This window comes from Psittacula echo, assembly GCF_963264785.1.
Source record: "Psittacula echo genome assembly, chromosome: 6".
Classification (NCBI taxonomy): Eukaryota; Metazoa; Chordata; class Aves; order Psittaciformes; family Psittacidae; genus Psittacula; species Psittacula echo.
The window spans coordinates 5,258,166-5,285,809 of NC_137743.1; the positions used below are offsets into that span (position 1 = coordinate 5,258,166).

The window sequence follows — 27,644 nt, forward strand, 5'->3', positions numbered from 1 at the left end:
TATGTGCACATAAGCGGTATATCCTCGTGCCCCACGGAGTGCTCTGAGTAGCGAGTGACCCCCAAAGTGCTTTCTGCAAAGGCATTCATTAATAAGAGCTGCACAAGAAGTAAGCGAGTGAAGTCCGTAAACCAGAACCATTCTCATCTTCAACTTTCAACGAAAAAATTTATTTACAATAGAGAATTTCATTTCAGTGACATGCATTTCCTTTTTTTTTTCTTCCATTTTTCATTTTATTTTACAAATCAGCAAATGCAGATAAAGTTTATGCTCCTTAAGGCAAGAGTCCCCATGCAAGTAATACATGTTTATATTAAATCCAAAAGACATCCAACATGGGAACTCATGTACAAAGGGAAGGCTAGGATCAGCAATTTGTAATTAGAGAACTTGACAATCTCCCTGATACAGGAACTTTGAGATCAACTTGCTATGAATTATACTATGAAAATGCAAACAATAGCAAGAAATTCTGATAGTCATCTGAGTACTGCATACAATTAAATCAACTTTATTTAGAAAGAAAATACAGTAGTGCATACGAAAAAGTGAAAATATAACCTGTCCACATAAATGTATGGACATCAGTGTGCCAATGGTCATATTGCACTCAATATTGAAGTCCAGAAATTTGGTTAGAAGTTAGCTTTTCCCCATTTTGGCAATCAGTTCATCACAAATCTTTGTTAATTCTTCTATCTCTTTATTCTGGAAAATAAAAGGCATTAGTAAGTGTTATGAAAAATACTGTAGCATCAAGATTAGGTTTTGTTTTAATTATCCAACCTTTGAGAAAAGTTGAGACAATGAAGTTTTCTCCAGTACTGAATATCTCTACATATGTGTGTGTATATACACATTATGTGTGCGTATATATAGATATGCTTCTCTATATGTATAGATATTCTGTATTGATTATCTGTAGATATATGTATAGATATTCAGAACAGAATATCTATACATATATATGTATGTATAGATCTATAAAGAGATATATATGCATATGTAGTACAGCTACCTATACTTCATCTAAACACTATTCTTACCTTATTTCCACACACAGCTCCTCCGACTTCAATAACAACTTAGCTCTAGAGCAGACAGTGTTATAGAAGTGACTCCTAGCACATGATAATAATACATAGTGTAAATGTGTTTCTAGGCTGCACTTCTACAGTGTTACTTTTACCCTGTTTTCCAAGGGCTCTAAGCAAGTACAAGCTGTACTGTACTGAAAGCAAGCTCCTTTGCTGTGCTGGAGAACAGGAGATATAAACAGGGACTTCCTACGCCCCTTTTTGCCTTAAGCTGTACAGATCTATGTATCTGACCATTTTGTCTATGTTAACAGTGGAGGCACATAAGTCAGCATTGAAATTACAGTATTTACTTAATTACAAAATTAAGTGAATTACACTTAATTTTGGTCATCCCATTGACTTCTGTATTTAAAGAGCTGAATGGCTGCTTACCTTTTGTTCCAGTGTTCTTTCCAATGCGTCCACTTTGAGCTGCTCTTTACGAAGGCTGGCCTGGTACGCTGCCTGCTCTTGCTGAGCCTTGCCTCTCACTTGCGCAATTTCAGCATTGGCTCTAGAAAAACAGAGGTTTGGGTCATGTCAGGTTCTCTACAAGGAGGGACAGTGGGTACCAAAGGATGGACCACGTCTTAACAGATGCCTGTCTTTCAAAGTATTGAAAGACTTGTCCCTAGAGGCTTTTCATGACTCCCTCTCCAGCTCAGCATAGGCTGCAAAGCCCTTTCTTAATGTGTGTGTCATTTCCTTCATCCTCCTTTCAGGTATCTGTGTTGGGGTCACAAATATCACTTAGGTAGAAGCATTTTATGGCAGCTTCTAAACATGATCTCTAGTTCTTATTAGAACTAGACTCACTAGTCTAATTCTAGTTTAGTCTAGTCTAGACTGGACTAGACTTGCTAGGCTAGACTCACAGCTGGGACAACAGCTGGAAAGCAAATCCAAGTTTTACTTTGTTTTAGGCACTGATCAATCCTAGTGACATTTTGGGAACATCTTTTGGGTCTAGGGGACTGTACATGAGTCCTGACTGGAATTCCTATAAATGCTTAATTGGCCATTACATGGAAGCATATAGAAATAGATCAACCAGAGCTGCCTCTTTCTGGCACTATTCTCTCTCTCCGCATGGCTATTCCTCATCACCCTCAGCACAAGTCAGGCTGATCCAGCTCAGATAACTGATGTTACTGGGTACAGACTAATTCTGCACTGAAAGGGCTGAGCTGCACTTACATGTTCTGTTCTGCCAATTGATGCAGGGGCACTAATACAGCACAGGGGCAATAGCAAATCTCTGGGGGCAGGAATACTGGCTGCAGGTGCAAGCATCTGAGCACAGCCCGCCACAGCTGTACAAACCTAGCTAATGGCTTCCTTCTCCATCTTCCCTGGAAAATAGAATCATAGAATAGTTAGGGTTGGAAAGGATCTTAAGATGATCCAGTTCCAATCCCCTTGCCATGGGCAGGGACACCCCACACTAAACCATGGCACCCAAGGCCTCATCCAACCTGGCCTTGAACACTGCCAGGGATGGAGCATTCACAACCTCCCTGGGCAACCCATTCCAGTGCCTCACCACCCTCTCAGGAAAGAATTTCTTCCTTAGATCCAATCTAAACTTCCCCTGTTTCAGTTTGAACCCATTACCCCTTGTCCTGTCACTGCAGTCCCTATATAAATAAGTTAAAGAAACATGAAGACATTTGACAAAGATAGAAATTTAAGCTGTTCTGTATGGTCAGGAGCTGGTAGAAAAACCAGCACGCCACAGGAATCCTCATTACGGTGTTTCATTCCACCCTTCATCCAGAGCAGCCTGTGCTCTGTGTACTGAAGGAGCAGGTTTGGGATACAAGGTCCAGCCACAAGAATACTCCTGCAGCATGAACTCCTGAGGAGAGATGTGTACAGTCCCTTACCTGTCCAGTTTTTCCTCAGCATGAATTTTGAGTGCTTGATACCTCTGCTCTTCCTTCTTTACTCGTGACAAATACTCCTGCGCACATTTCTTTAACACTTCTTCATTCTAAAATGAGATTACATTCAATATAATGTAATACAAGAGGCTGAAGTGGGAGACAGGCACCTACCAGTGACAGTTACACCCAGATATTTTAAGGGCTGCAGCCTAACACTGACACCCCCCATAGAACAGCTATCTGATGCACTATTACACAGGGCAAAAAGCTTTACAACACTGTTCGCATTGATAAATGGCTGCAGTCCTTCATCTGAGGGTTATGCTATATCACACACTTTAAACATAACCTCTACCTGAGGAATTCACATCAGGGGTTTGAACAGAATGCTCAGGCCAGAAGCCATCCCTGACATGGGCTCAAGTCATAGAATCCCAGACTGGTTTGGGTTGGAAAGGACCTTAAAGCTCATCCAGTTCCAACCCCTGCCACAGGCAGGGACACCTTCCACTAGAGCAGGTTGCTCCAAGCCCCTGTGTCCAACCTGGCCTTGAACACTGCCAGGGATGGGGCAGCCACAGCTTCTCTGGGCACCCTGGGCCAGCGCCTCAGCACCCTCACAGGGAAGAGCTTCTGCCTAAGAGCTCATCTCAGTCTCCCCTCTGGCAGGTTAAAGCCATTCCCCTTGGCCTGTCCCTATGTACCCTTGTCAAAAGCCCCTCTCCAGACTATGTGTCATCTACTGCAATCACAGTGTCACAGACGGAAGCAAGTTGCTCTTGTGGAAAACCTCCATCTTTTTAAAGCTGTTCCAAAGGGAAAACACAAATGAGCAGTCATGTTCTCCACTCCCCAGCACACCGCTGTCTAATGTACATCAGATTCAACTGGAAACGAAGTCCTGCCTTCTGTTAAGCAGAACGGGTACACGTGAGACCCTGCTCCACGTTGCTCTTTGAAGGAGGGCACTCTAACAGGACTCACCTTCCGAAACCCCTCCAATACTTCTTTCATTTTCTCGTATCTCCTGAAAAGATCTGCCAGTGATTTCTCCACTGAGTTCAGATCTGCCAACGCTTGTTCCTTCTCCACTATCAGCTGCTGAACAGTGTGATGGGAGACAGATTTCTCTCTCTGTTCATCCTCTGTTAGAAAGAAGAGAGGGGGACAGAAAACAGTGATCTTCAGAAGGGTAATAGTAGTAAAAGAATACTGATTTCACTGTCATCTATAGTTTCAACTCTACTGTGCTCTGCATTGTGGATTAGTAAGTTTGGAGGATCCAAATAAAAGTCACTTTTATAAAAACACACAATCCTGTTTTGGAAAAAGGCTGCTAAAAATGGTATATTTAAATATTTTGATGGTGGGGAAAAATGTGACTATAACTCTGTACTGTTGATTTACTGCACTCTGAACTCTGCTGTTCCCATGAGAAAGGCTGATGCTGGATTTCCCTCACTGGCCTGAAGATGCGCTAGCTGAAGGGAAGGACATTTACGCATATTACTAGCACTGGCAATAAACCATGGGCCATTGCTGATAAGTGCTTGTCATCTCCTGGCATCTCTCCCAATCTGTACAAGCAAGAGACTTTGTTTAATGGAATTCAACGCCAATTCTTCCCTTGGAAAAACAGTGTTTTACAAACTCTCATTCTGTAGCAAGTGGTAGGAAGGAAATCTAACACTAGGCAGACTTCCTAAGTTCTGGTCTGCACAAAGTATCTTCCAAGCCTCTCCTGTGTATGGTTAAATTTGAAGCAGGGACAGAGGGAACAGGAATACAAATCCATAAGGAAGAGAACTTTTCAAAGGAAGTGACCTACTGGTAAATTGGAATACCCATATGACACTGGAAGAAAAGGTCTGGCCTTGTCTTCCAAAACAAGTTTGTTTCATATCCTTAAAAGTGATACTTGTGTCCATCTTTTAAGGGCTATTTTGATACTGAAATGAAATCCCACCTACAAAACACAGCAGCTTTATATTACCATTTTCCTTTGTCTGTGATGGAAGCCAAAATAAGTTCTCCCACGTAAAAATCACAGCGCATTTCAGAAGCTACAACTGTTCATTCAGGCCTTTATATGTTGCAATATAAAGAGCTAAACAAGAGTTTATATTCTTATATGAATAGAAATCTTAATCTGAGTTAAGTATTTCACAGAGCTGCTCAGCTCTGAAATGTCAGAGTTGATACTGTCAGTTCCCAAACTGAGATTAATCTCTTCCTTTTGCATATTTACCCCTTTTATACACCTTTTTCCTAGCCTAACCCATCCCAGAGCAGTGGCAATGCTCACGTTGGCCATGTTCTGCGCTCCTCTGCACGCTCTCCACAGCATCTTGCTTGGACAGAGCCTGACCTGAGGTTACTTTGCTCTCTGTGACATAGGAGATCAAAAGGACCATAGCAGCTCTCAGGACCTGCACTGAGAATGCAGCACTGGAAACCGCAACACCTTTATTTTACTGGTGAACAAACACCTTGAACAGACAAACCCAGAGCCCTGTAATGCCGCATCAGTTGGATGACATTCAACATTTCATAGTAAATATTCTTTTCTATGTTGCTTTCTTAAAGGCACCCTGTGATCAACTATAATGTCAAAATTAATGTATTGTCAAGGAAAATGAGAAAACCATTTGTCATCCCTTCATTCTTCTAAACCCGAGAAGTTGTCACCTTGTGTGTTCCAGCACAAGATCTGGTTAATCACGCTGGAGATTACACACTCTCTAGCTTAACTCTCAAATGCTTCCTGGCAGGATCCTGCTCTCTGGCAAAACCTCTTTTGTCACAGCTCCGTGCAGAAGGGATCCATTTGCATGATCACGTAATGTACTTAAATGCCTTTAATGTCACAGCTTCCCTTTTTCTGCTGTCTGTGGTATTTTAGCAACTTCCTTCTCTTTTTTGTTTCTAGGACAAGCTACACGTCCATGACTCACTCCCTCAGAGCTACCAAGCTCTTCCTGTTCCTCCCAGTGCATCCTTCTCGCTTCTCAAATACTCATCCCAGCCCCACTTCCACTTGCACATGGGAATTAGGGGCTGGTAGCATCCAACGCTCTCTTTCTCCTCTCCCTTTCACTACATCCTAAAGGTGTCCATGGAGACAGCTCAGGCCCTTATTAAACCTTAAGGAGAAAATTGGAATTTATATTGGGGACATACAAATTGAAAAGAGGGAAACTTTCATATAAATTGGAAGTTTCCAGTGAGCCTTAGGGAAGGGGCATCTCATAATCTCAGTTAAGAAACATTTAAACCCAAAGTGGTTAAATCCTACAGAAAACAGAAGCTGGCATCTGGCTGGAGGGGGACAGGAAAATCTATGTGATATTTTCTAAGCTATAATTTAGCTTTAATGAGAACGCTGCTTAGTGGAGCGGCGCTGATTAGATTCTGCCAGTCAAATCTTTGTTAAGCAGTTACAGATACTTATGTATAAAGATATTTATGAGGTTATGTGATTAAAATAGTTCAATTCAATAGCTTCGACATCTGCAACACACACTGTCCACGGCTCACCAACAGTAACAACAGGATGCTCAGGACTAACACTATCCAAACTGACAGAATCAGAGCACCACTGTGGCAGATCCGCTTTCAGGCTCAGCTCAGAATTACTTACATTACTTAATGGGAATGAAGCAAACAGAGAACAAAAGCAAAAGAAATGAAAAATGCCAAATGCAGGTGTGAAAGTTGGTGAAAAGCTTTACTTACCAGGCTTGCCTGTTTTGTTTTTGCAAGCAAATAGCAAGAAGCAACAAAAACGGAAGCAAAACAGAAAATCAGGAATTGTTAGGAAAGCAGAAAGTAATGCAACAATTTGTAATGCACAAAGCATAACATCCGTTCGGTTTTCATAATGAGAATTTAATTGTATATTTCAAGGTACAAGGATAAGGACACATTTTTAACAGGAGAAAAACACCCCAACATTACAAATCCATCAAGGAAAGGGATTTTGGAAGGGAACTGTGGCTGGCTGTGACCAAGGTGTGTGTAGCACGGGGTGCAGTGAACACCGGGGTTCCACAGGCTCTGATCCACGGGGCTGTCAGTGCCACGCAGCAGTGAGGGCAAAACTTGGGCAACAATCAGCAAAGCAGTAGCACAAGCAGCAACAGCCTGGAAAGCCTGTTCTTTTTCATCCCCAACCGTGAGTAGAAACAAGAACATGTTGGGGGTTGAGGCCGTGCAAGAAAAAAAGGAAAACCAGTGAAAGCACCAGTAAAAAGTATGCAAAGAGCCACTAAGAGGGGTGTATACACTGACAGCTTGCAAGTGCTGGCTGTAGAGAGCGTGGCACCAAACTAATTGCATAAGCTAAGTCGGGTAGTATGGGGTTCTATATGTATATGACAGAAAGTACTAGACCTTCCACAGCCCTTTAAATCAAAGGGAAATGGTTTGCAATGCATACTTTCAGCGCCTTTTTAGGCAAACATACACAATCATATCACAATAATTACCTTTTAGCAGTCTTCTAATACCTAAAGGGGGCTACAAAAGATTTGGAGAGGGGTTTTTGACAAGGGCCTGTAGGGACAGGCCAAGGGGAATGGCTTTAACCTGCCAGAGGGGAGACTGAGATGAGCTCTTAGGCAGAAGCTCTTCCCTGTGAGGGTGCTGAGGTGCTGGCACAGGGTGCCCAGAGAAGCTGTGGCTGCCCCATCCCTGGCAGTGTTCAAGGCCAGGTTGGACACAGGGGCTTGGAGCAAGCTGCTCTAGTGGAAGGTGTCCCTGCCTGTGGCAGGGGGCTGGAACTGGATGAGCTTTAAGGTCCCTCCCAACACAAACCAGGCTGGGATTCTAGAAATTGTTAATATGGGATATTTTTAATAGCCATTACACATACCCATGGCAACCTATCAACCACCCTTAATATTCATTAAAGGGATTTGTGGCATGGGTTCACTCTGTAATGCCCTCCTAACGGGGCTGTAGAAACAGCTCAGGAGGGTTAAATGATAAATAAACAGCACACACATTTCTTTTGTTAAAACGCATATTTGCTTTAGCAGTAAGGCATTATTGTGATAATAGTTCAGTGAATATATGCAAATAGCACACAGACAATCACTGTCCTCCACAACGTGGCATTTGGATGAACAAACTCCTTTAGCAGAAGGGACAGTTATTTACAACAAATGAGAGGAGAAAGTGGGACAATTAGATCAAAAATTTACATTAAATGCAGGGAGAAGAGGCCTCACATTTAATGTAGAATTTGCATATGGCTCTAATTAACACATGCTTTCTGTGTCACTGGTGTTGCTTCAGTTCCTTTGCAAATGGGTGGCAAATCACATTATTTATAGCCATAGCTCTCAAAACCTTGCCCTAGATCATTTGAAAGGCTCTGACTGATAGTCTGAATTTGAAGTTTAAAGATTTTTCTATTTCCTTATTGATCAATGGCCCAATGCTTTAATTATCTTTGATTTCATTGCACCAAGAGGAAACGGTAATGGTCGAATTTACTATGTATGCCTTGGCCTTAGGACCCCTAATCTATACCTTCTTGTTACACTGTGTCCCCATTATTTTCTTTTAAACCTGTTTCTCAAAAAGAGATTTCAAATTGTTATCAAACCCCCTTCTGCTGTTATCTGCATATGCTTGGGAAAAAAGGACAGCTCCTATGTTTGCCCATATGAATGGCCAGGCTCAGGGATGAAGCCATAGTAGTGTACATTGAGTACAAACCAAAATGAGTTAAGTTCTTTGCATACTCTGGACACTCCTACTTTTAACACTTGCATGATGAGAACGACAGACACTACGTCAGAAGGCAGGCAAGTTGGCTGAGTTGTACATACAGAAAGCAGCAGAGGCATAACACCATAAAGAATGAAGCCAGGCATATTATTATTGTATACCATACGTTACTGTATTGATTATTGGTATTGGTGCTATTATGATTATTAAATTGTTATATTTATTTATTTATAGACGCATTTTTCCCTTCACTTAAAAGGAGACTGGGACGTCCACCATCATCCAAGAGATGCAGGAAGGCAACAAAAGCACCAGATATTAAACTACTTTCCCCCCTTTCTTTATATAAAAATAAGCAAATTTGCTACAAACATAAAAACAACTCAAGTATTAATTAAAGAAAAAAAACAATTTAAAAGAAACAACAAATTTGGGGGCCACATTGTACTGACTGCAGATGAGGGGGCCACCAAATCTAAAAGGGGCAAACCAATAGGGTACACTGACAGCTGTAATAAAAATCCTTCCTGTTCAAAAGCTTTCAGATAGATGCAGGTGTGCCCGTTGTGCTCCTGGCGTACTGTACCCTCGGGGGGAACAGAGGAGTAATTTCTTTCTATTTCCCAATAAACACAGTGCAAATGGGCTGCATTCATCACGCTCCCTGCCTGTGGATGTAACTCACTTTTCTCCTGCATCTCACAGCTCAGGTTTAACTCCGAGGCCTCTCCCAATGGCTTTTAGTATTTCACAGCTCTTTGCTGCCTTACTCGAGCTTGCTCAGATGAGCTCAGTCCTGCTTTCTCCTCAACCACTGCTTCTTTTCCTGCTTTTCCCATCAATTTTGGCCATAGAGAACCCATGACCCCACTCAGCTGGGAGACAGCTCGAGCTGAAGCGGCACAGGGCAGCACAAGCCACTAGTGCTTTCCATAGCCAGGCTAAGGAAAAGAGCTTTGGAAATCTTATGAGGAGGCTTTAAAATCACATCCCAACGGCCAGACCTCCTGTGCCAAGGACGCACATGAGTCCTGCAACCTTTGGTTTTGAAATCCTACTGCATGTAGTGATTTTCATTGGTGGCGTATATTGTTAACCAAGGTGTTTCCTAATTATTGTGAGGCCAAACATGCCATCAAATAGACCTTAAAGGAGACCCCTATGTCAGTAAGTAAGTGGGGAGGTGGATTGGCCTTTCATAATCTCTCAACTGGGATTGGAGTTAATCTAGGTTTTGGTTTGACCAATGCACTTAGCACAGATAATCCTGGTTGTTGTAAAGAGCTAAGTTGGGTATCTCCTGTTAAACAGCCAGGATGACTAAAGGGTTTTTAGGTCATTGGCAGTCTCTCCCTGAGATACCCATGAATTCTGGGCAAAGCATTTGTAATGTTTGCTATGGGACTGTTTGCTTTGATGCAGAAGAGAAAGCCCTGACCTTTCTGTATTACCTGGACTGCCTCAGAGCCTACTTTCTGTAAAACAAAGCCCTGGCTTTCCATCACACCCTGGCAGCACACGCTGATGTCCTCAGGTGTATTCCCAATTCCCAGCAGCATCGGCAGATGTAGCCAGCATCAGAATGAAGCCCACAGACTTCAACCACATCTCTAGGCTCTCTTCCGGAAATCAGAGGGGAGGACAGCATCTTTCAGAGCACAAACACCTACCTATCATCTGAGCAATCGTCTTCTCGTATTCTGAAACTATTTTCCTGTAAGAAGGGAAAAACAAAAAGCTTTTGCCAAACATCATAGAATTCGTAAACATCATAGAACACCATAACTGCTAATGCTTACTCAGGAAATAATGCTACTCAGTAACTGAACTACAGTACTTTAAGAGGAGCATATAAAAGTTGGACTTTAATACCTCAATAACAAATAAAACTGACAGTTCAAGCATTTTACCTGATTTTTAATTCTCCATGTAAATGAATACAGTTCAGGGGAGGTAAAAGGGATTGCTTTGAAACAAATCGTGTTACTTGAAGCACGTCCATTACCAATCATGACTTTAATATAAACATAAGCACACTGGTCTAATCCAAGGGTTACAGAGTCTGAGTTTTCCATCACTCTCTCCCCACTTCTCCATGTTTGTGTTTGCTTATTTCAAAAGTAAGTGTTAACTAAAGTTATAATCTGTAACAAGTAAACCCAACAGGAATATAACTGGACCTCATCCAAAATATATCTAATCTTCCACTCTCCAGAAGTAACTACATGATCCATTAGCACTTCAGAAACAAGAGCAAAATACTCAATTATGTAGCACAAAATCCATCGTGTCCTATTTCCCAAATCTGTTTTCGAAACAGAAGTGACAAAATGTAACTTTTAAGACTATTTTATTTCATATACTCACAGTAGGCTTTGAATTTCCTTCTTGAAAAGAGGTTAGCCAAAATAAGCAGATTAAATGTGATTTAGAAAGATGATCCATCCCTTCCCAGAGCCAAATAAAGCTAATGAAATGAGACTAGCCTGATCTGTGCTTTGATTCATGAGCCACACAGGACTGTCTATGAAAAACAAAATTACCCCACACTTCATCTGAAGTGGACGTTCAAAATAGCTCACTGGCATTTGAATACGTCTCTTTTGAAGTCTCAGCTTGCTTTCCCTTGCTCCATTTTTAAGAACTTGGTGAGGTTACAGAAAGGATGTGGGAAAATGCTGAGACAAAAGTCAGTAAGGAAAGGCGAAACTCGTGGAGCTCCCGCATAACTGATGCAGTACCTCCAGCACTGCACAAATATGAACCACAATCAGAGCCAAGAAACCCCCTGAGGCCACTTGAGCCAAAGGTCAGCAGGGTCCCACTTGCCCTGGTTCTGCAGAGCACTCGGCAGAGCAAGGGCTTTACATCTGCATATCCCCTGACTTTGCTTGGGCTTCAGGTAGAAACCATTTCTGGTTCTGGGATGGGTAAGAACCCATCTCCGCACAGCTTCAGCCATTGCCTCCACTGGGATCTTCTTGGATGCTGCTTTCCCTGCTGCTGGTCCTGTTGTTTTAACTTGCTTTTTTCTATTTTTTACCATAAATGACACTTTGGAGAGCAAAGATAGCTGCAAGGGTTTTCCCCTAAAAGGTAGGGATTGGTTTCATGTCCAAAGAGGATTACCTCAAAAGCCTGCTGTAAGCAACAAGGATTTTAAAGCCATGTCATATCCTTGTAACACCAGACACTTTTAGGATGTTTTATCATCTTAGAAAATGAAGCCAAGGACGCAGGGCAACGAACATAACATTAAACACTTTCATCAATACAGCACTTCCCAGCCTAGATTGCACTATGGCAGTCGGCATCACAGTGAAATAACATTATCAGTTTCTAGCTTCTCGTTGCCCAAGTCCTTCTCCTCAGGACTGCTGCATCTAGTCACCCTCAGCCTGTATTTGTGCTTGGAACTGCCCCAACTCACTGCAGGACCTTGCACTTGGTCTTGTTGATCTTCATGACATTGACACAGGCCCACCTCTCCAGCCTGTCTAGGTCCTTTTGGATGGTACTCCTTCCCTCCTGCGTGTCGACAGCAACCACACAGCTTGGTGGTGTTGGCAAACTTGCTGAGTGTGCACTTAATTCAACACCAACTCCTGAGGGAACCACTTGTTTCTGGTCTTCACTTGGATGTTGAGCCATTGACCACAACACTTTGAGTGCCACCATCCAGCCAATTCTTTATGCAGCTGGTGGTCCATCTATCAACTTCATATTTCTCCAATTCAGAGATAAGGATGTCACACAAGACAGTGTCGAATGCTTTGCCCAAGTCCAGATAGATCCCTTCATTCCTTGCTTATCATTAAGTGATATCTAATTGCTACATCTCAAATTGCCCACATGTGGGCAGTTTTAACATTTAATCTTCCAAGGGAAATCTTTCTTTATGCACATATGCATACTTTAGCATTTTGTGACAATATTAGTTAGGGGATTTTTCACCCACGTGTTCCAGGGATGCACCTGTGGGAAATTTGGCTTAGATAATGTGTTTTTTTCAAATCAAATGTTATGGAGGGTGCAGACATAAAAGCAAATTGCTGTGAGGAAGAGGAAGGTACACAGCTACATTGTGCCAGCCACTCTGTGTCAGCCCCTGCTCTCCTTTCACTAAGGAATAAACAACCTCTGTCAGTGCCCACTGACAACCAGCAGATGCATGCACAAAGAGAACAAACCAAATACTGCACTTGAGTGTCTAGTGAGCGCTGAGACATTCTTTACACAGTTCCTAATGTTGTTCATTCCTTGTTTTGCTTCCTCGGTTTGAGTGCTTGCAGCAGCTCCTTTCCGCTTTGCCTCATTATGCATTTGAGGGCAATGCCAGGGTTTTGTTTCCTTGCCCAAACAGAGCACAAGAGGGCAGAGAGCTCAGCAGGGTGCTGAAATGCTTTCTGAAAGAACTAAAGCCCTTGCCTTCTGCAGATGCTTCTCTTAAGTTCTGGCTCCAAGCCCTGTGCTGCACTATTCAAATCTGCCATGTGCCACCCCTTGGCATCCATGCTGGTGTTCACCAAGTTCTGCACCACAGCTCCCTTTTACCCCTACTCCCTAAGTGCAGTTTTCCTGCATATAAGCAGGAATTACATATGCAGGTCATCACTTGGCACGGCTCATTGCTTTAGCTTTAAACCTCCAAGACATTAAATTTTAGGTGCTAGAAGTGATGTCAAAGAAAATTCTGTCTCAGAAGCAATTGCAGACATTATTACTGAAAAGAAGGATGCTAAAATACTCTGACAGTTTCCTTTTATTTATGAATTAAGGAGGGGATGGCTTTTCTGTTTGTCTAAAAGTAGAAAATAATAGGCTTTAAAGACTCCATGAAATAGTTTCATACATTCTCTTTTGCAAGTGATGATTTTCTCCGATTCAGACTGATGAGCAGGTCAAGCTCATGGGTAAAATGAGCAAAATCCAAGGTAACTATTGCTTAACTAAATTCAAGCTTTGTGTGTGCAGCAATTGAAAACTGAACTCAGTTCAAAGAAAAGGGTGTAAAATCTCCTTGAAAGTCAAGGCTTGGATGCCAGAGTGGTTCCTTCGCAAGAAATGGTTTTCTACCGCCAACTGGGTTCTTGGTTTTTATTGTTAAAGAAACAACTTCCTATAATATCCTGTTCTACTCATACCTATCTGCAGACATTCACAGTCTTGCTCTGTTGGCAAAACTATTTGTGGAGAGTGGATTTAAACTTAGCATATGCATACCCCTGCCAGTTCTGTAGGTGGATTCATCGACACAGGCAACAGAAACATCCCCATGCAATCCATGAGAGAATTCACAGCACAAACCGGAGGCAATTCTGCGCTATCATTAGATTAAGACCTCTTCTATCTCAGTATTTTCATGATGTAAATGAGATTAGCAATATATAAGTTTGCAATGATAAGCCTAAACATTGGTGCCCATCATCCCACATAATGGGTGCCCACCATGCAGAGCAAAGATAAAGTACGTTTAGGATCATCCCAAAGCCTGCAGTTAAAAATAACTGAACTAATTCAGCTAACCCAAACAGTTGTACAATCACGGTACTTTGTGTGCTGTCCGCAGGCTGAAAGGAGACTCAGTGTCAGTGTGTGATCAGTGACAAGTTAATAACCCACCTCATTTCCATCACTTCCCTTCTGCTTTCTTCGTATTTCTCTTTCCACTCAGATACTTCCCTTTCCTTGGACACAATCTGAAACAAAGAAAGCAAAGGAAAAAAGCACCCACAGTAAAATCAAGTGATCCGTTAAAGGGGAAATTAAATAGCAGTACAATATTCAATTTAGTATCAAATCCTCATTAACACAGGTACAGTTTCCAAGTGCATAATGGGTTCAAATATAAGCATCCCAATGATTTTTTGCTCTTTTAGAGGTGCAATTAAATAAGCTTGGCTGTGAAATCACACTCAAGTTTTGAAAAGCTAACTCAGTGTTCTTGTTTCATATTTCATTCCTGATTATAACAAGGACACTTGTCAAGAAATACTATACCACACTGCACCGTGTCTGATTTGACCTGGTGCTAAACCTTAATCATTTCTGTACAGGGATTTGAAACATCTCCCCTGGTTTGTCCTCTAAGAGGGCTCTACTGCTTCTGTGTGTGTATTTAGGGCTGATGGTCCATGACATTTTATACCCAAAGGTCTGTGTTCCTTTATGCTCCTTTCACACAATCTATCATAAAATTTGGAATACTCTAACACTAGATTGCACCCATTTTTAAACTGTTACTATTAGCCAGACTAATCTCATATGTAGCTTTGTAAAATACACTATTTTATGCCTATTTCTAGCACCTGGCTATTTTTATATAATTACACAGCAATGTCAAGATGCACAGGGTACACTTGAGTTTAAACCCACTACAGATTTATGTTCATATAATGTCTGCTTTTCACTAATGTCCCATACAGTAAAACTTACGGCACAGTGCCTTTTGCCTCTAGCGTGGCTTTAGCACTGCTGAGAATGGCTTCAAGAATAGAACAAGTGTCCATAATACAAATGAACTGGGAGAAAACAGGAAAGAAGAAAACCACAAGGGGCACATATTTCCTCTTTCCAAACTGGGAGGAAAATTACCTCTGCTCTGGCGAGTCGTAGTGCAGAGTCTAAGTCTTGCTGGGCGTAGAGGAGACCCGTGGTGCTTTCTGCATCCGCGGTGCCGATCCGGGAGTACAGAGCACTCTTAGAGATGGAAACATCTGCTGGGATAGCAGGTTCTCTCTGTGTGTTTGGTTTTTTAAATACAAAGAAATGAACCATTAAATACATGTTTAGCTCAAATGTTCCCTGGCTGTTGTGCCAGGTACCAGGGTCCTGGGCTAGGACTAGAAACCTGTGCACTACCAAGTTTTAACAGCAATAAAACTGACAAGGAACTTTGAATTTAGCAATCATAAAACACACGTTTAAGAGCCGTAGTAAGCACCAAGAGAGGCATATTACCCTTATAGAGAGGAAATAAAGGCAGCACCTTGCCACCAATATTTTAAAGTCCTATATTAAAAAACTTACTACTTTTGGATGTAGAAATTTCATTGAAGCTTCCACAAGAAATGCATGACAGCAAAGGGAGTTAGAATTGGAGGCAGAGAGTTTGTTAAGAGGAATTCTGCATCCATACAAGTAGAATAAGAAACCAGAAGCAAGAGGAGAGCTCTCTTATGTCTGACCTGCCAATATACTTTATCTATCATAAACAGTATTACATTATATTATATATATGTATATTAAAGTGTGAATATACAAGTGACATTGCTGCACCACTGGCATTTACCATGCGATTAGTAAGTTAAAGGAGGTTTTATCTGCAGCTGCCAATTTTGCTCATGTCCAGATTAATGCAGTGAAAGAGCAGCATGTGAAATGAAGAAGAGAGCAGAAAAGAGGTGTGTGTCGCTGAGATGCACGAGATGTCTTGCCAACAACTCTAGATGCAACCAATCCCAGTTACAGGGCATTAAATTCAAGGAGACTATAAAAGACACTTAGGAAGATACTAAACAAAAACCCCACCACATTTCAGACACCATCCATAGCAAATCCCTCTGCAGCAGGTGCCCCACCACAGCTGTATGTCCCTGTCTCCCCTGCCTATGCTTTGCATCTCACCATCAACCAGCTAACATACTCTGGCTGGCTGGGTATTGCCACTGGAAGCTGTATTAAAAACTACATATAACACTCACTTGAGATAAAATAGATGTTCCAGATATCACATCTGTGCAAAACATGGAGAAACCACACAAGCAACATTAAAAGACTAGGCAAGTGAAGTTAATTAGAGCAAGAATAAGCTAAACAGTACTTAAACCCCATCACACTGTGTCTACGTAAGAGGTTTTCACTAATTTGCTTTCTATTTTTCATTCATTTATAAACCTGTGAGTGAATTGACTGTTACTTCTCCCATTATGGAGCAGGCCATCCCTTTTTTGCTACATTTAGACATGAACACAATGTAATGATCGATTCCAGTGTAATTAGGAGGTACAAACTCAAATCCAGCGTATTTTCCTACACAAGACCTATCAAAGTTATGATAGATAACTGCATAATAATAGCCTGTATTCTTGAAAGTGTCTCCCAACATACAACAACTGTACAGGAAAAAACACAGCTGGGACACAAGCTCAGAGATCTGTGTAAATGCATAAATACAAAGACACATGGTGCTGTCCACAGACCTGAGTAAAGGTAAAAGGGTCAATAAACAAGACTATTGCTGGTTCAACTCAGTACCCCAACTTTCAAGAAATGTACTTTATTTTCTTCTCAAACATAAGACAAGAATAACCGAGAGATAAAAAAAGAGCCATTAGATAATCAAAGCTGTCCTTAACAGAAAGGCCATCCTGAAAATCAATCTGTTGGACTGGATGTATCCTATTTCAAAAGCCTCCTGCAGCTCCATTTATCACAGAATCATAGAATAGTTAGGGTTGGAAAGGACCTTGAGACCATCCAGTTCCAACCCCCTGCCATGGGCAGGGACACCCCACACTAAACCATGCCACCCAAGGCCTCATCCAACCTGGCCTTGAACACCGCCAGGGATGGAGCATTCACAGCCTCCCTGGGCAACCCATTCCAGTGCCTCACCACCCTCTCAGGAAAGAATTTCTTCCTTAGATCCAATCTAAACTTCCCCTGTTTCAGTTTGAACCCGTTACCCCTTGTCCTGTCACTACAGTCCCTGATGAAGAGTCCATCCCCAGCATCCTTGTAGGCCCCCTTCAGATACTGGAAGGCTGCTATGAGGTCTCCACGCAGCTTCTCTTCTCCAGGCTGAACAGCCCCAACATTTCATAAAGAGGTTGCTGGGAAATATTAATTGTGGCAAAAGAAACACAAATTTCCTCAAGTTCATGTTAAAATGTGTCAAAATAATGCCAGGATGATGAACATTTGTAAAGAAAACAGAATATTTAAAGCACTAAATGCATATTTATGCATACATTTTATATGGTGCTCAAAGCATCTCTAATATTTCTTTAATTCTCTCTTGCATTTGAGTGAATTGCACAAAATAATAGCAATAATGACATGCAAAACTACTTAAAATTTACACAGATGACTGCAAAAACTCTTGGAATTTAACCATTGAGCAGAAATGCTTGTGGCGGTGTCCCATCCAGTATTGTCCTAACACTGGAAACGCTTCACACAAGGAGGAACCAGTAAAAGACCTCGTGGTTTCACTTCTAAAACCAATTTTACACAGCTCCAAACCTATGCACGATTCAGCGGCTGTTATTTGCTGCCTCCAAATATTCTTATCCTGAGAAAATAAAGTAGCCTGATCAACAGGATGATGTTATTACCCAAAATAACTGTCAATGCTTCAAGCTGAACACTTAATTGCTACGAAGGTAAGCAGTTAACTGGGGTAATAATGAGAATAGGGATTTATAAGTCGCTGAACCTCTCACAGAAAGATTAAATTCTGCAGGGGAATTGCTACTAAATGTAGGTCACTGCAATCTTAGTGTAAATATATGAGAGCCCAACACGATGCTGCTTCTCTTCCTGGCATCTTTCACAGAAACCAGATATCTGGCCAGAAAGGGAATAAATGCACATTGATGAACCAGCTGCAGCTACCTCAATTCCAGAAGGTCACATGGAAAGAAAACAGGGAAAGGCACTGGAATGAAAATGAAAACTCATTTTTATCATACTGGTCAGAGGAATATGTATTCAGCCCTGATGAAAATCAGCTTGCCGTTTACAATATCTCAAATAGTTCTGGGTGCACATCAAGTGATCTGCTCTTTTAACTAATTGATGTGTGTGCAGACAGGTCAAGGGAGGCAACACAAGACCTATTTGTGCTTGCAAATACGTTGAGGAGCAAGCAAAGTACAAGCATAAAATTCTCTGCCTGGGAAGTTTTCCTATGAAAAATGATATCCCTGTTTGAAGGAAATATTCCTCCTTCACTACCACGAGAGCCCCCAGAGCTGTGATGCACTAATTACATTTGCGTCAACCCCTTTCCCTTCAGTTTCTCTCCTTTCCTTGGATCTTATTTCACCACCCAACTCTACATCACCTCAGCACTTGTAGGGTGGTAGACACAAACACTATCAGCTTTCTGTTCTGTTTCTGTTTTCTTTCCTTTCCTATTCCTGGCAGTGTTCAAGGCCAGGTTGGACACAGGGGCTTGGAGCAAGCTGCTCTAGTGGAAGGTGTCCCTGCCTGTGGCAGGGGGTTGGAAGTGGATGAGCTTTAAGGTCTCTTCCAACCCAAACCAGTCTGAGATTCTGTGATTCTATGATTCAAGTTGCACCGATAACAAATTGGCCATGGGATGTTCTAATGGAGAGTGTTTAATATAGAAGTGTCAATCAGTCTCAGTGCTGGAAGAGAGAAATCTGTCAAGTGGCCAAATAACTTCCCTCTGGCTCAGAACAACAAACTGCACATCCTTATTCTCAGCCCTAGTCCTAGCAGAAAACACTTGCATTTTGCATTGACCTAACTTGCCATAAACAAGTGCTCCTGTCTTTATTTAGCATCCTATTCTTGTTACCCATCCTGTAATGGTTTAGCAAATGTTAAATGTAATTATACAACATTAAGAAAAGAACTGAGGGCAGCCAACCAAAGGGAACTCTGCCAGTTAGCATCCGAATTTAAGTCACCGCAATCATCTGGTGGGTTCTGCTAACCTTAATCCAGGCCATTGGTCACTGTAGGTCACAAGGGTTGTCATCAGAGGTTAATTTAACATTAGCAACCTCCCACTGAAATAGTAAAGTTATACAAGGACAGGAGTCCTTTCCAACCCAGCATGACACCCACAATATCCAGCTAAAAGCATTCCTATGACTGGACCAATATGGGGCTTCATGAACATTCAGATGCTGCTGATTCCCCGTCAGAGGGTGAAGTTTTGCTCCTCATCTCTGCTTATCATTTTTGCTATCTCTGTTATACACTTTAATGACACTTTCTAAAACATACAATCCATTGCTTGTTTCTAACTTATACGCAGTTCATAAGCTTGTTCTAGATAAAAGAAAATGCTTTAATGATGTTAAAAAGCATCTTTAAAATATAACTGCACAAAATCAAATACACATTATAACAGTTTTGCAGCTCAGAATCTTCCCTGGGTAACACAAAAGAATTCACAAACATCAACACCGACTCTTTTCAGTCTAAAATTGTACAATTTGTGAGTTTCTAAACTGCTGGCCAGTAGCAAAAATGCAGATGTCTAAAAAGAGGTATAGTATATAACCTTTAAAGAGCATCTAGGTATTACTGTGTGTCTCATCTTGAGTGTTTCCTGGTGCTGGAGGTGCTCCATGATATAGCACAGTTCAGGGAGGACAAAGAGGTAATGAGAGAATAGGGAGGTAGAGAGGATCCTTCCTCACCCTCTTCTGACACCCGCTACTCCGGGTGATGGAGCAAGGGGACGCAGTCACAACAGAGGCTAGTCCTCACACAGGACAATGGTATTTAGTATTTACTCCTTTGTTTTTTCTGTTCCTAATTAATGAAGTTTGGTTTCTAATGGAGACAATGGCACTTTTTTCTTGATTAAATAAAAGATTCTCGCCACATACTTTAAAACACCCATCAATCTGCAAGGAATTGGATGCCCCATCCCTGGCAGTGCTCAAGGTCAGGTTGGATGGGGCTTGGAGCAACCTGCAGTAGTGGAAGGTGTCCCCCCCATGGAAGGGATTGGAACTGGATGAGCTTTAAGGTCCCTTCCAACACAAAGTATTCTCTGATTCTGTGATTCATGAACACAGACACATTGTGTTGGGAGGCCTTTTTTTTTCCTTGGGAGCTCTATAGCCCTTTAAAACCTATTGCAGTCCCTTTCTTCAGATGCCTGAAGGCAGAGATGATTGAGTTTCTCACTTCTAGACTCTGAGGGGTCAAAGGGTCTGATTTCAAGCTGAAAATACCGACAAAAGGCAAAATGTCCCTATGGGCAAAATCTATATCAGCTTTATGAGAAGCAGGTTTGGTATTGCTTTGACATCAAACATCTTAGGACAGATCTTGCTGTAGACAAATGACAAACAGCCACCGGGATTGCAGAATCTGTCTCCTGCGAAAGGTATGGGCCTGCTTCTTGCCTTCAGATTTGCTTTTTGTTAATCTGGAGGTAGCAATACTGTGTGAGAGGAGCAGGTGACAGCATTTCTGTGTGCAGCACTGCTTTCAGCATGCTCTTTGGTGTCACACTGGCGTGCGCACAGCTTAGCACTGCACTCTGAGGGCCTGAGTTACCTTGTTAAAGACAAAGCATCACTCGGTTTCTTAGTCTGTGCACACTCACACACACATGGCAGGCACAAACCAGATACCTTGGAGCAGAAAGAAGACAGGGCAATCTGCCTGGCTAGTTTCAACGCTTCTATCCTCATTGCAGCAAACTCTAACTCCTCCTGTCAAGTGTTTGGTTGTGAGCAATCCATAGAAAAAAAAGTATTAAGAACATGGCAAAAATGTTTTAACACGTCTGAAAATGGAATGTTACATTTTAATGTATAATTCTGACAATTCCTGGGTGACAAACATATCCCATATTTCTTTCATGACTGGAACATTGATACAAAACTCCAGTTGCTGGTTAATTTTGAGGTAGCTGAATAGACAAACAGCTTTTATTAGGGTAAGTATGAACAAAACTTCAGGTAAAATAAATGTTTTCCAAAGCTAGAGCTGTTTTTCATAGACTCCTCACCTTTCATTTTCATTTTATGTGGATTTATACCAGCTGCCGCTCTCAATTCAACCTTTGCTGCCTTAAAATTTCACTATATATACGCTAGAAAATACACCCTGACGTACAAGTCTGCAGATCAATTTGCTTTTCCTAAAAGAGGCCATGCCAAATTCTGCACTAGATTACTAGGAAAACAAAGCCTAATTTTCAATTCAGCAGAATTAGGGCCTAAATCTCTGCAAATGAATCTCTGCATACAGACCTACTAAGGCCAGGTTGCAAGACAACTCTCCACACATCAAGTCCTGTGTTCAAGCTTAGAAGATGTGCTTTATAAAGACTTCTGCAAAATAGATACATCAGTGGTATAGCTGGAAGTGTGGATGAAATTTAGGATTATGCATTACATGAATGAAATTCAGTATCTCTGCTCCTTACACTCCTGAAAGGCCAAAGTTACTCTGGAAAGAATCAAACCACTATTTTGCTTCTATCCCACCTCCCCTCTAAGCCTCCCCCCACCCTTTTCCATACCAGTGTATCGAGAAACTTAAAGACAAGTGACACTTATATTTCTGCTACAAACCTGAAGTTTCTGAGCAAATACTGGGGGGTTCTTTTCTGCTAAGTCAGGATCTAGATACTCAGGCTGCTCACATATTGAGGTTTTCTTAGATATCCTATTGAGAAGAGCATCAGCAGAGACAAAGGAGTCTTCAGGAGATGCCTGAAGGGTAAGGAGGATATAGAATAAGCAACAGAGATTTTGCCCAAGTAGTTCAGGCCGCAAGCAACACAGGTGTTTGCAAATCTTTCATTCCTAGTAATTTCATGCCCCACTGAAGATTACTTTTGAATGCATGATTCATAGGTAACAGATGAACATCAAGAACAATTCTTCCTAATTCAAAAACTGAGTAAAATTTCCAAGACTAACATGAAATAAGTAATATTAGGACCTCTAAAGCAATGGCTCTCAAACCATGGACCACAGCCCACTCTTGATACTTCAGGTTTTCAAAGTTACTGTAGGTTTTGTTCATAAACCAGCTCATGTTCAGTTCAGGCATCTCTAAAGCAGTCCGAAAGCTTTGAAGACCACCAAAACTGAGGGGATCCTCTGCAAGACTGGTTTTGTAGTCTTCACAAAGTCTACTGCTGCTTACTGGGGATAAAGTTATGTTCACAATCATAACATGATCAAGATAAATACACAATAAGAGAATGGAATTAGAATGACACAAACAAGAGCACTGGGATTTGAGTACCCAAAACTCCCTGCAGTGAGGAAAGTATTCAAAGCTCATGCAAATTGTTTTGTGAGATGGTATCAACCGCACCATTAATACAAATTAAGCACAGTATTTAAGTCAGCTTCTTCTTGTTTTGACTCCCCAGTTAATATATTGTCATGTAGCTTGGCATGCCTAGTGCTGTAGGCATTTGTAAAACAAGTTTGCCTGGACAAGTGGAAGCCCGGAGGGAACCTTCCTGGATTTGAGAACCAATGCTCTGAAGTCTGTACACAGCACAGGCTGGAAGCAAGGAAGAGCTCACCACTAATTCAAGTCCAACCCAGAGAAGAAAGTGAATCCAACCACTGAAAAAAAGTGATTTAACTGGAAATTGGAATGAGTTCTGATGATCAAAAAAGTGAATTTTACATTATCGGATGACACCAGTACAGTTAACAGTTTATAGGAAAATGTGAAAGGGTACCTGTCCTTTACCAACAAAATCTTGCAATTTCACAATACATGCAACAATCATGTCTCTATGTTTATCTCAATCAGCCCCCTGATTTTATATATAAAATATTTCTTCAAATATTGGGTTAAAGCACAGTGTAGAAAGGCCTGTGTGGGGAAAAAACCCCAACACTTCAAAGTATCAACCTGGAATCAGTTATCACAAGAACATGTTGATTTACAGTAAGAATTCAGAATGTTCTTTTGAATTCCTCCAGTTCCATCAGCTGGACTCATTTGAGTCCTACCACATTCTGCTACCAAAATCTTTAAGTATCACACTGAGTTTCACTCTGCTTTCCAGATCCACCTTTATACGACATGAGAAATGTCTGTGGGAAAATGATTCCCAAACCCTTATAATAAATTACTTACTATTTCAATAGCCTCTGGAGTCGTCCCTAGGGTCATAGGCTCTAGGTCTTTCTGCTTTGACTTGTCAGGTGACTGTAAGTGTGCCTCTTGGCTGGCAGTTAGGACTCGGGAAGCTGGATGTTGTATTTTCATTCCAGAGGATTGCTGGGCTTCAGGGTCTTCAAAACTTGACCTGGAAGAAGATTGTGTATGTATTTTCAGGGTGGAGCACAAGGCTCTCACAATTCCACCTAGGACAAGGGGTAATGGGTATAAACTGGAACACAAGAGGTTCCACTTAAACTTGAGAAGAAACTTCTTCTCAGTGAGGGTGACGGAACACTGGAACAGGCTGCCCAGGGAGGTTGTGGAGTCTCCTTCTCTGGAGACATTCAAAACCCGCCTGGACACATTCCTATGTAACCTTATTTAGGTGTTCCTGCTCTGGCAGGGGGATTGGACTAGATGATCTTTTGAGGTCCCTTCCAATCTCTAACATACTGTGATACTGTGATACTGTGTGATACCTCTGGTAACAACCAAGCGAGTCCTCTTCATGACTTACATGTGTATATCTATATATATACTCACACTGCTTCAACTCAACTTCATATCATATCTCATAACACTCTGCAACACCCTTTCAAAGCATTGCGCCAGAGTCATCTAAATAAAGCCAGTTCCATCAGAAAGGTTATGCACATTCCTTAAATATTTCTCACTTGCCTTTCACCCTTTCCTCACTGTGCCCTACCCCTCTCCCACCAAACAACTTGTACGAACAAGAACAGATGTCCTTAACAAGCAACATTTCTGGAAGTAAATACAACTCCCACATCCTGTTCTTATGAACCAGGCTCCTTGTTCAGAAAACATATCTAGGAAAGGCCAAGGCAAAAGTTGCAATTAGGAGATTTCTTGATTGATATGGAAACGACCTCAGTATCTGGAATAAAGCTGTGAGTAGGAAGCCATTGTCTAGTGAAACAGTCGTCCCTGTGAGTCTATTTAATAAGAATATTAAGTATAAATACATATCCTTATTCTTTCCCATTATAAAACTTCTGTATCTTTGCCCTCTATTCTCTGTCACATATGAACACAGATGGAAATCTATTTTTAAACAAACAAGTCAGCAACACAGAGGCAGAGAGAGGAAAGATTGCCTGTGTATGTGCTATGATGTTAGCCCATTTCCCTTCCATCATTTTCCAGTGCTGAATTTGCTTGCAGAGACATACCCTGAGCATGGTGTTGTGGAATCAGACAGTCTGATGGGAGGTGATTTGACTGGGCTCTCCTGCTGTGCATCAAACATTAGGTATAAAGACTGTTTCTTCGGGGTGCTATCATCCTGCTGGCAACAAGAAAAGAAAGAGTCATTAAGCAACTCAACCAATCTTCATTAAAGCTAATTCAGGTCAGTGAAGCCCTAGGTGACCAAAAGACTTGACAGACAACTAATAACATAGGAGTGTAATATAGTCTCTGCTAACTGACACTGAGATGATCCCTTTAAGGAAGAAACCATTGAAGAACAAAACCTAAACACTTCACTCTTCGTAATAGCTTTTCTTCTCCCACTTTGGGGTTAATCAGACTTCTGGTCCTGTCAGGCAGGAGGCATCCGCTGACTGAAGTGTTACTAAAATATTCATTGAAACTTCTCATCAGTTTAAGCACCTGACATACACGCTTGACTTTCTAACTTCCCCTGTGGATATAGCCCTGTGGGACCTAGCCAAGCTATCAAGCCTATGATTAAAATAGATGTAAGGCAAAACAACTGATAACATATAGTACTGCATGCCGTAGTCCACATTCAGTCTATATTCTCTCCATCTTCTTTAAAGTTTTATTCTCATTTTCTTAAAGCAGCTCAATGGCTGCTGTAGACAGCTCTGCACTCTACACTGCTGGAAATACTGATCTGCTTTTCATCTCCAGGAAGAACTACTATGATGCTGACTTAAAATTAAATAACAAAATGGAACAAGCTCTACAGGACACAGGACAACAAAGCACATGCAATTCACCCCAGTTATGCCGATTCAAAGGAACTGCTTTGGCAAATCTGCTGCAGGCACATTATAATTAATTTAAGAGGTAGTGAAGCTGATGGCACTATCAGGATAGTGTATTATGACATGCAAATGAATGGAAATGGAAGTGAGAACTTACAGGCACAGAGGAGCCTATTTTCTCCATATATTCTATTTCATATGAGTTGCCATATTCCAAGTCTACAACAGAAACAAAAAAGAGCCATTAAATACATGAAATTACTTTTGCAGAAGTAAATGAGATCTCTCATTCACAAGAACCACTCCCATCCCGCTCCATACTCTGCCATGAGGTATTAAAAATAGAATATACAGAGAGAAAGCAGAAGGGGCACTGACTTTCAACAATGAGCCTAGGACATGTTTTAGGCAAATTCATTTGCCTGGAAAATTTCAGCTTTATCAATTTGCTGAAGATTCTGCCCCAGGGGCCAGAATATTAAGCAAGTTGCAGAGTGCTTTCAGAGCACAGATAGCTTAGCACAGATAACTTTCTTCTATGATGATATCTCATCACAGAAACCACAGTTTGCAGTAATTGGTGATGCTGATACCAGTTTCCTTTGATGTACACAGAAAGATTCTAAAAGCTGTCGAGAAATTAAATCATTTCTATTTCTTAACACTTATCACCCATTTCTTAATTAAGAACTACTGTGGTATCGCTTAAGATACAAAGATACGTGAAATACCTGCGTGCTTATTGAAGGAGTGAGACAACAGCACAGCTTTCAGGGCTGTTTCCACGTTTTAGATTCCAAGGAAAAGCCTAAGGCAGCAAGATTTACAAAGAACCCCACATCTAAACCCTAATAAAAATGCAAATCTTGATTGCTTCTCTACTTCTAATCTCCTAATTACACTGGACGGAATAACCAGTGTTTCTTTCCAATCCATGGTCACCCAGTAGCTGATACAGAGGCAGATGGATAAAACAGAGAAATGGGAAAGAGAGACACCTTCCTGAACCCAAATAAATGCAAAGACTTTGGTCAGACACAACTTCATTTAAAAATCAAAGACATAATTGATTTGTCCTAATGCTCTATTTAATGTTTCCACGAGTTGAGTTAATAAACCACCGTATGCGTTCATTTCCATTGTAGAGAAGTTCCAATGAATGGCACACTAACATTTACTTTATGACAAAAGTAAGTGCTCAAATTCTGCTAGATTTGGGCAGCTTTTGAAAGGTAGGGCTTGTATCAGAAAGGCATCATTAAAATGTTTGCTTTCTAAAGGCAAACCAACCCTAAGGACAATCTCTTACCTGTTTTGTTAAGAAAAGGAGAAAGTTTAAAGTGGTGCAATATGAGGTTACAATGCTCAATATTTTTTACAGTACATTCCACAAGTCTATGTGTTTTGTCAAACAACCACTGAAGAGGAACAGCCACAAACTCTTAGTACCTGACATGCGGGAGGTTAAAACATCCAAGTGAAGAGAATGCAATAATAGCAGGCTCCTCATGTTTGAATTCCAAGCACCACATGTTTTTGATGGTAACAGGGAGCCAAGAAAGGCGGACAACCTTCTGGTATCATATACAAGCTCCTTCCTAGCAAAAGCCAAACCAAACCTGAAACCATGAGATTTAAACCACCTACTAAATGCAGAATTGCAGGAGAAAAGCATGAAATACCAGGTAAGAGCATCCAGGCTTTAGTAACTGCCTTTCTCTATTTCATTTCCCTACACATAAACCCAATGACGTGCATCATGAATGTATGTGGGGCAGCTTTACAACCCCAGAGATCAAGTGGCGAGTGAGGGTACAGGTATGTTCATAGGCAGGAGATGTACCGGTACTGTCCTCTGCTGGCACAGGCATTCCAACTGCCTACAGGGCTGGTAGCAGCTTTGCAATTGCAACCTAAGCTGCTTTTTGGGACAACACATATTTAACTTTCCTGATTTAAAAATCCCCAGCAGGACACAGATGGAAATACTTCAGCTAGAAACAAAGGGAATAACACGGCTCGCTAAACGCGGTTTGTTTCGTCTCACTGCTCTCAGAACTTGCCAGCATAATTAGACTGTACCTCCTCTCCTAGGTTTCTCC

General features: G+C 41.4%; 1 protein-coding gene across 1 annotated transcript in view; it reads right to left on the minus strand.

Moving 5' to 3' along the window:
• Positions 1-645: 645 nt before the first annotated feature.
• The window catches only part of TACC2 (transforming acidic coiled-coil containing protein 2), a gene marked incomplete at both ends in the record, with an annotated part of 130,479 nt that continues 103,480 nt past the window's right edge, over positions 646-27,644 (minus strand). The window contains 12 exons of the mRNA XM_080621475.1: positions 646-711; positions 1,476-1,596; positions 2,969-3,075; positions 3,953-4,113; positions 10,375-10,418; positions 14,327-14,403; positions 15,299-15,442; positions 21,055-21,135; positions 22,003-22,143; positions 23,540-23,711; positions 24,760-24,875; positions 25,700-25,761. Of these exons, the coding sequence (XP_080477601.1) occupies positions 646-711; positions 1,476-1,596; positions 2,969-3,075; positions 3,953-4,113; positions 10,375-10,418; positions 14,327-14,403; positions 15,299-15,442; positions 21,055-21,135; positions 22,003-22,143; positions 23,540-23,711; positions 24,760-24,875; positions 25,700-25,761 (1,292 nt within the window). The remainder of the gene's footprint in view (positions 712-1,475; positions 1,597-2,968; positions 3,076-3,952; positions 4,114-10,374; positions 10,419-14,326; positions 14,404-15,298; positions 15,443-21,054; positions 21,136-22,002; positions 22,144-23,539; positions 23,712-24,759; positions 24,876-25,699; positions 25,762-27,644) is intronic.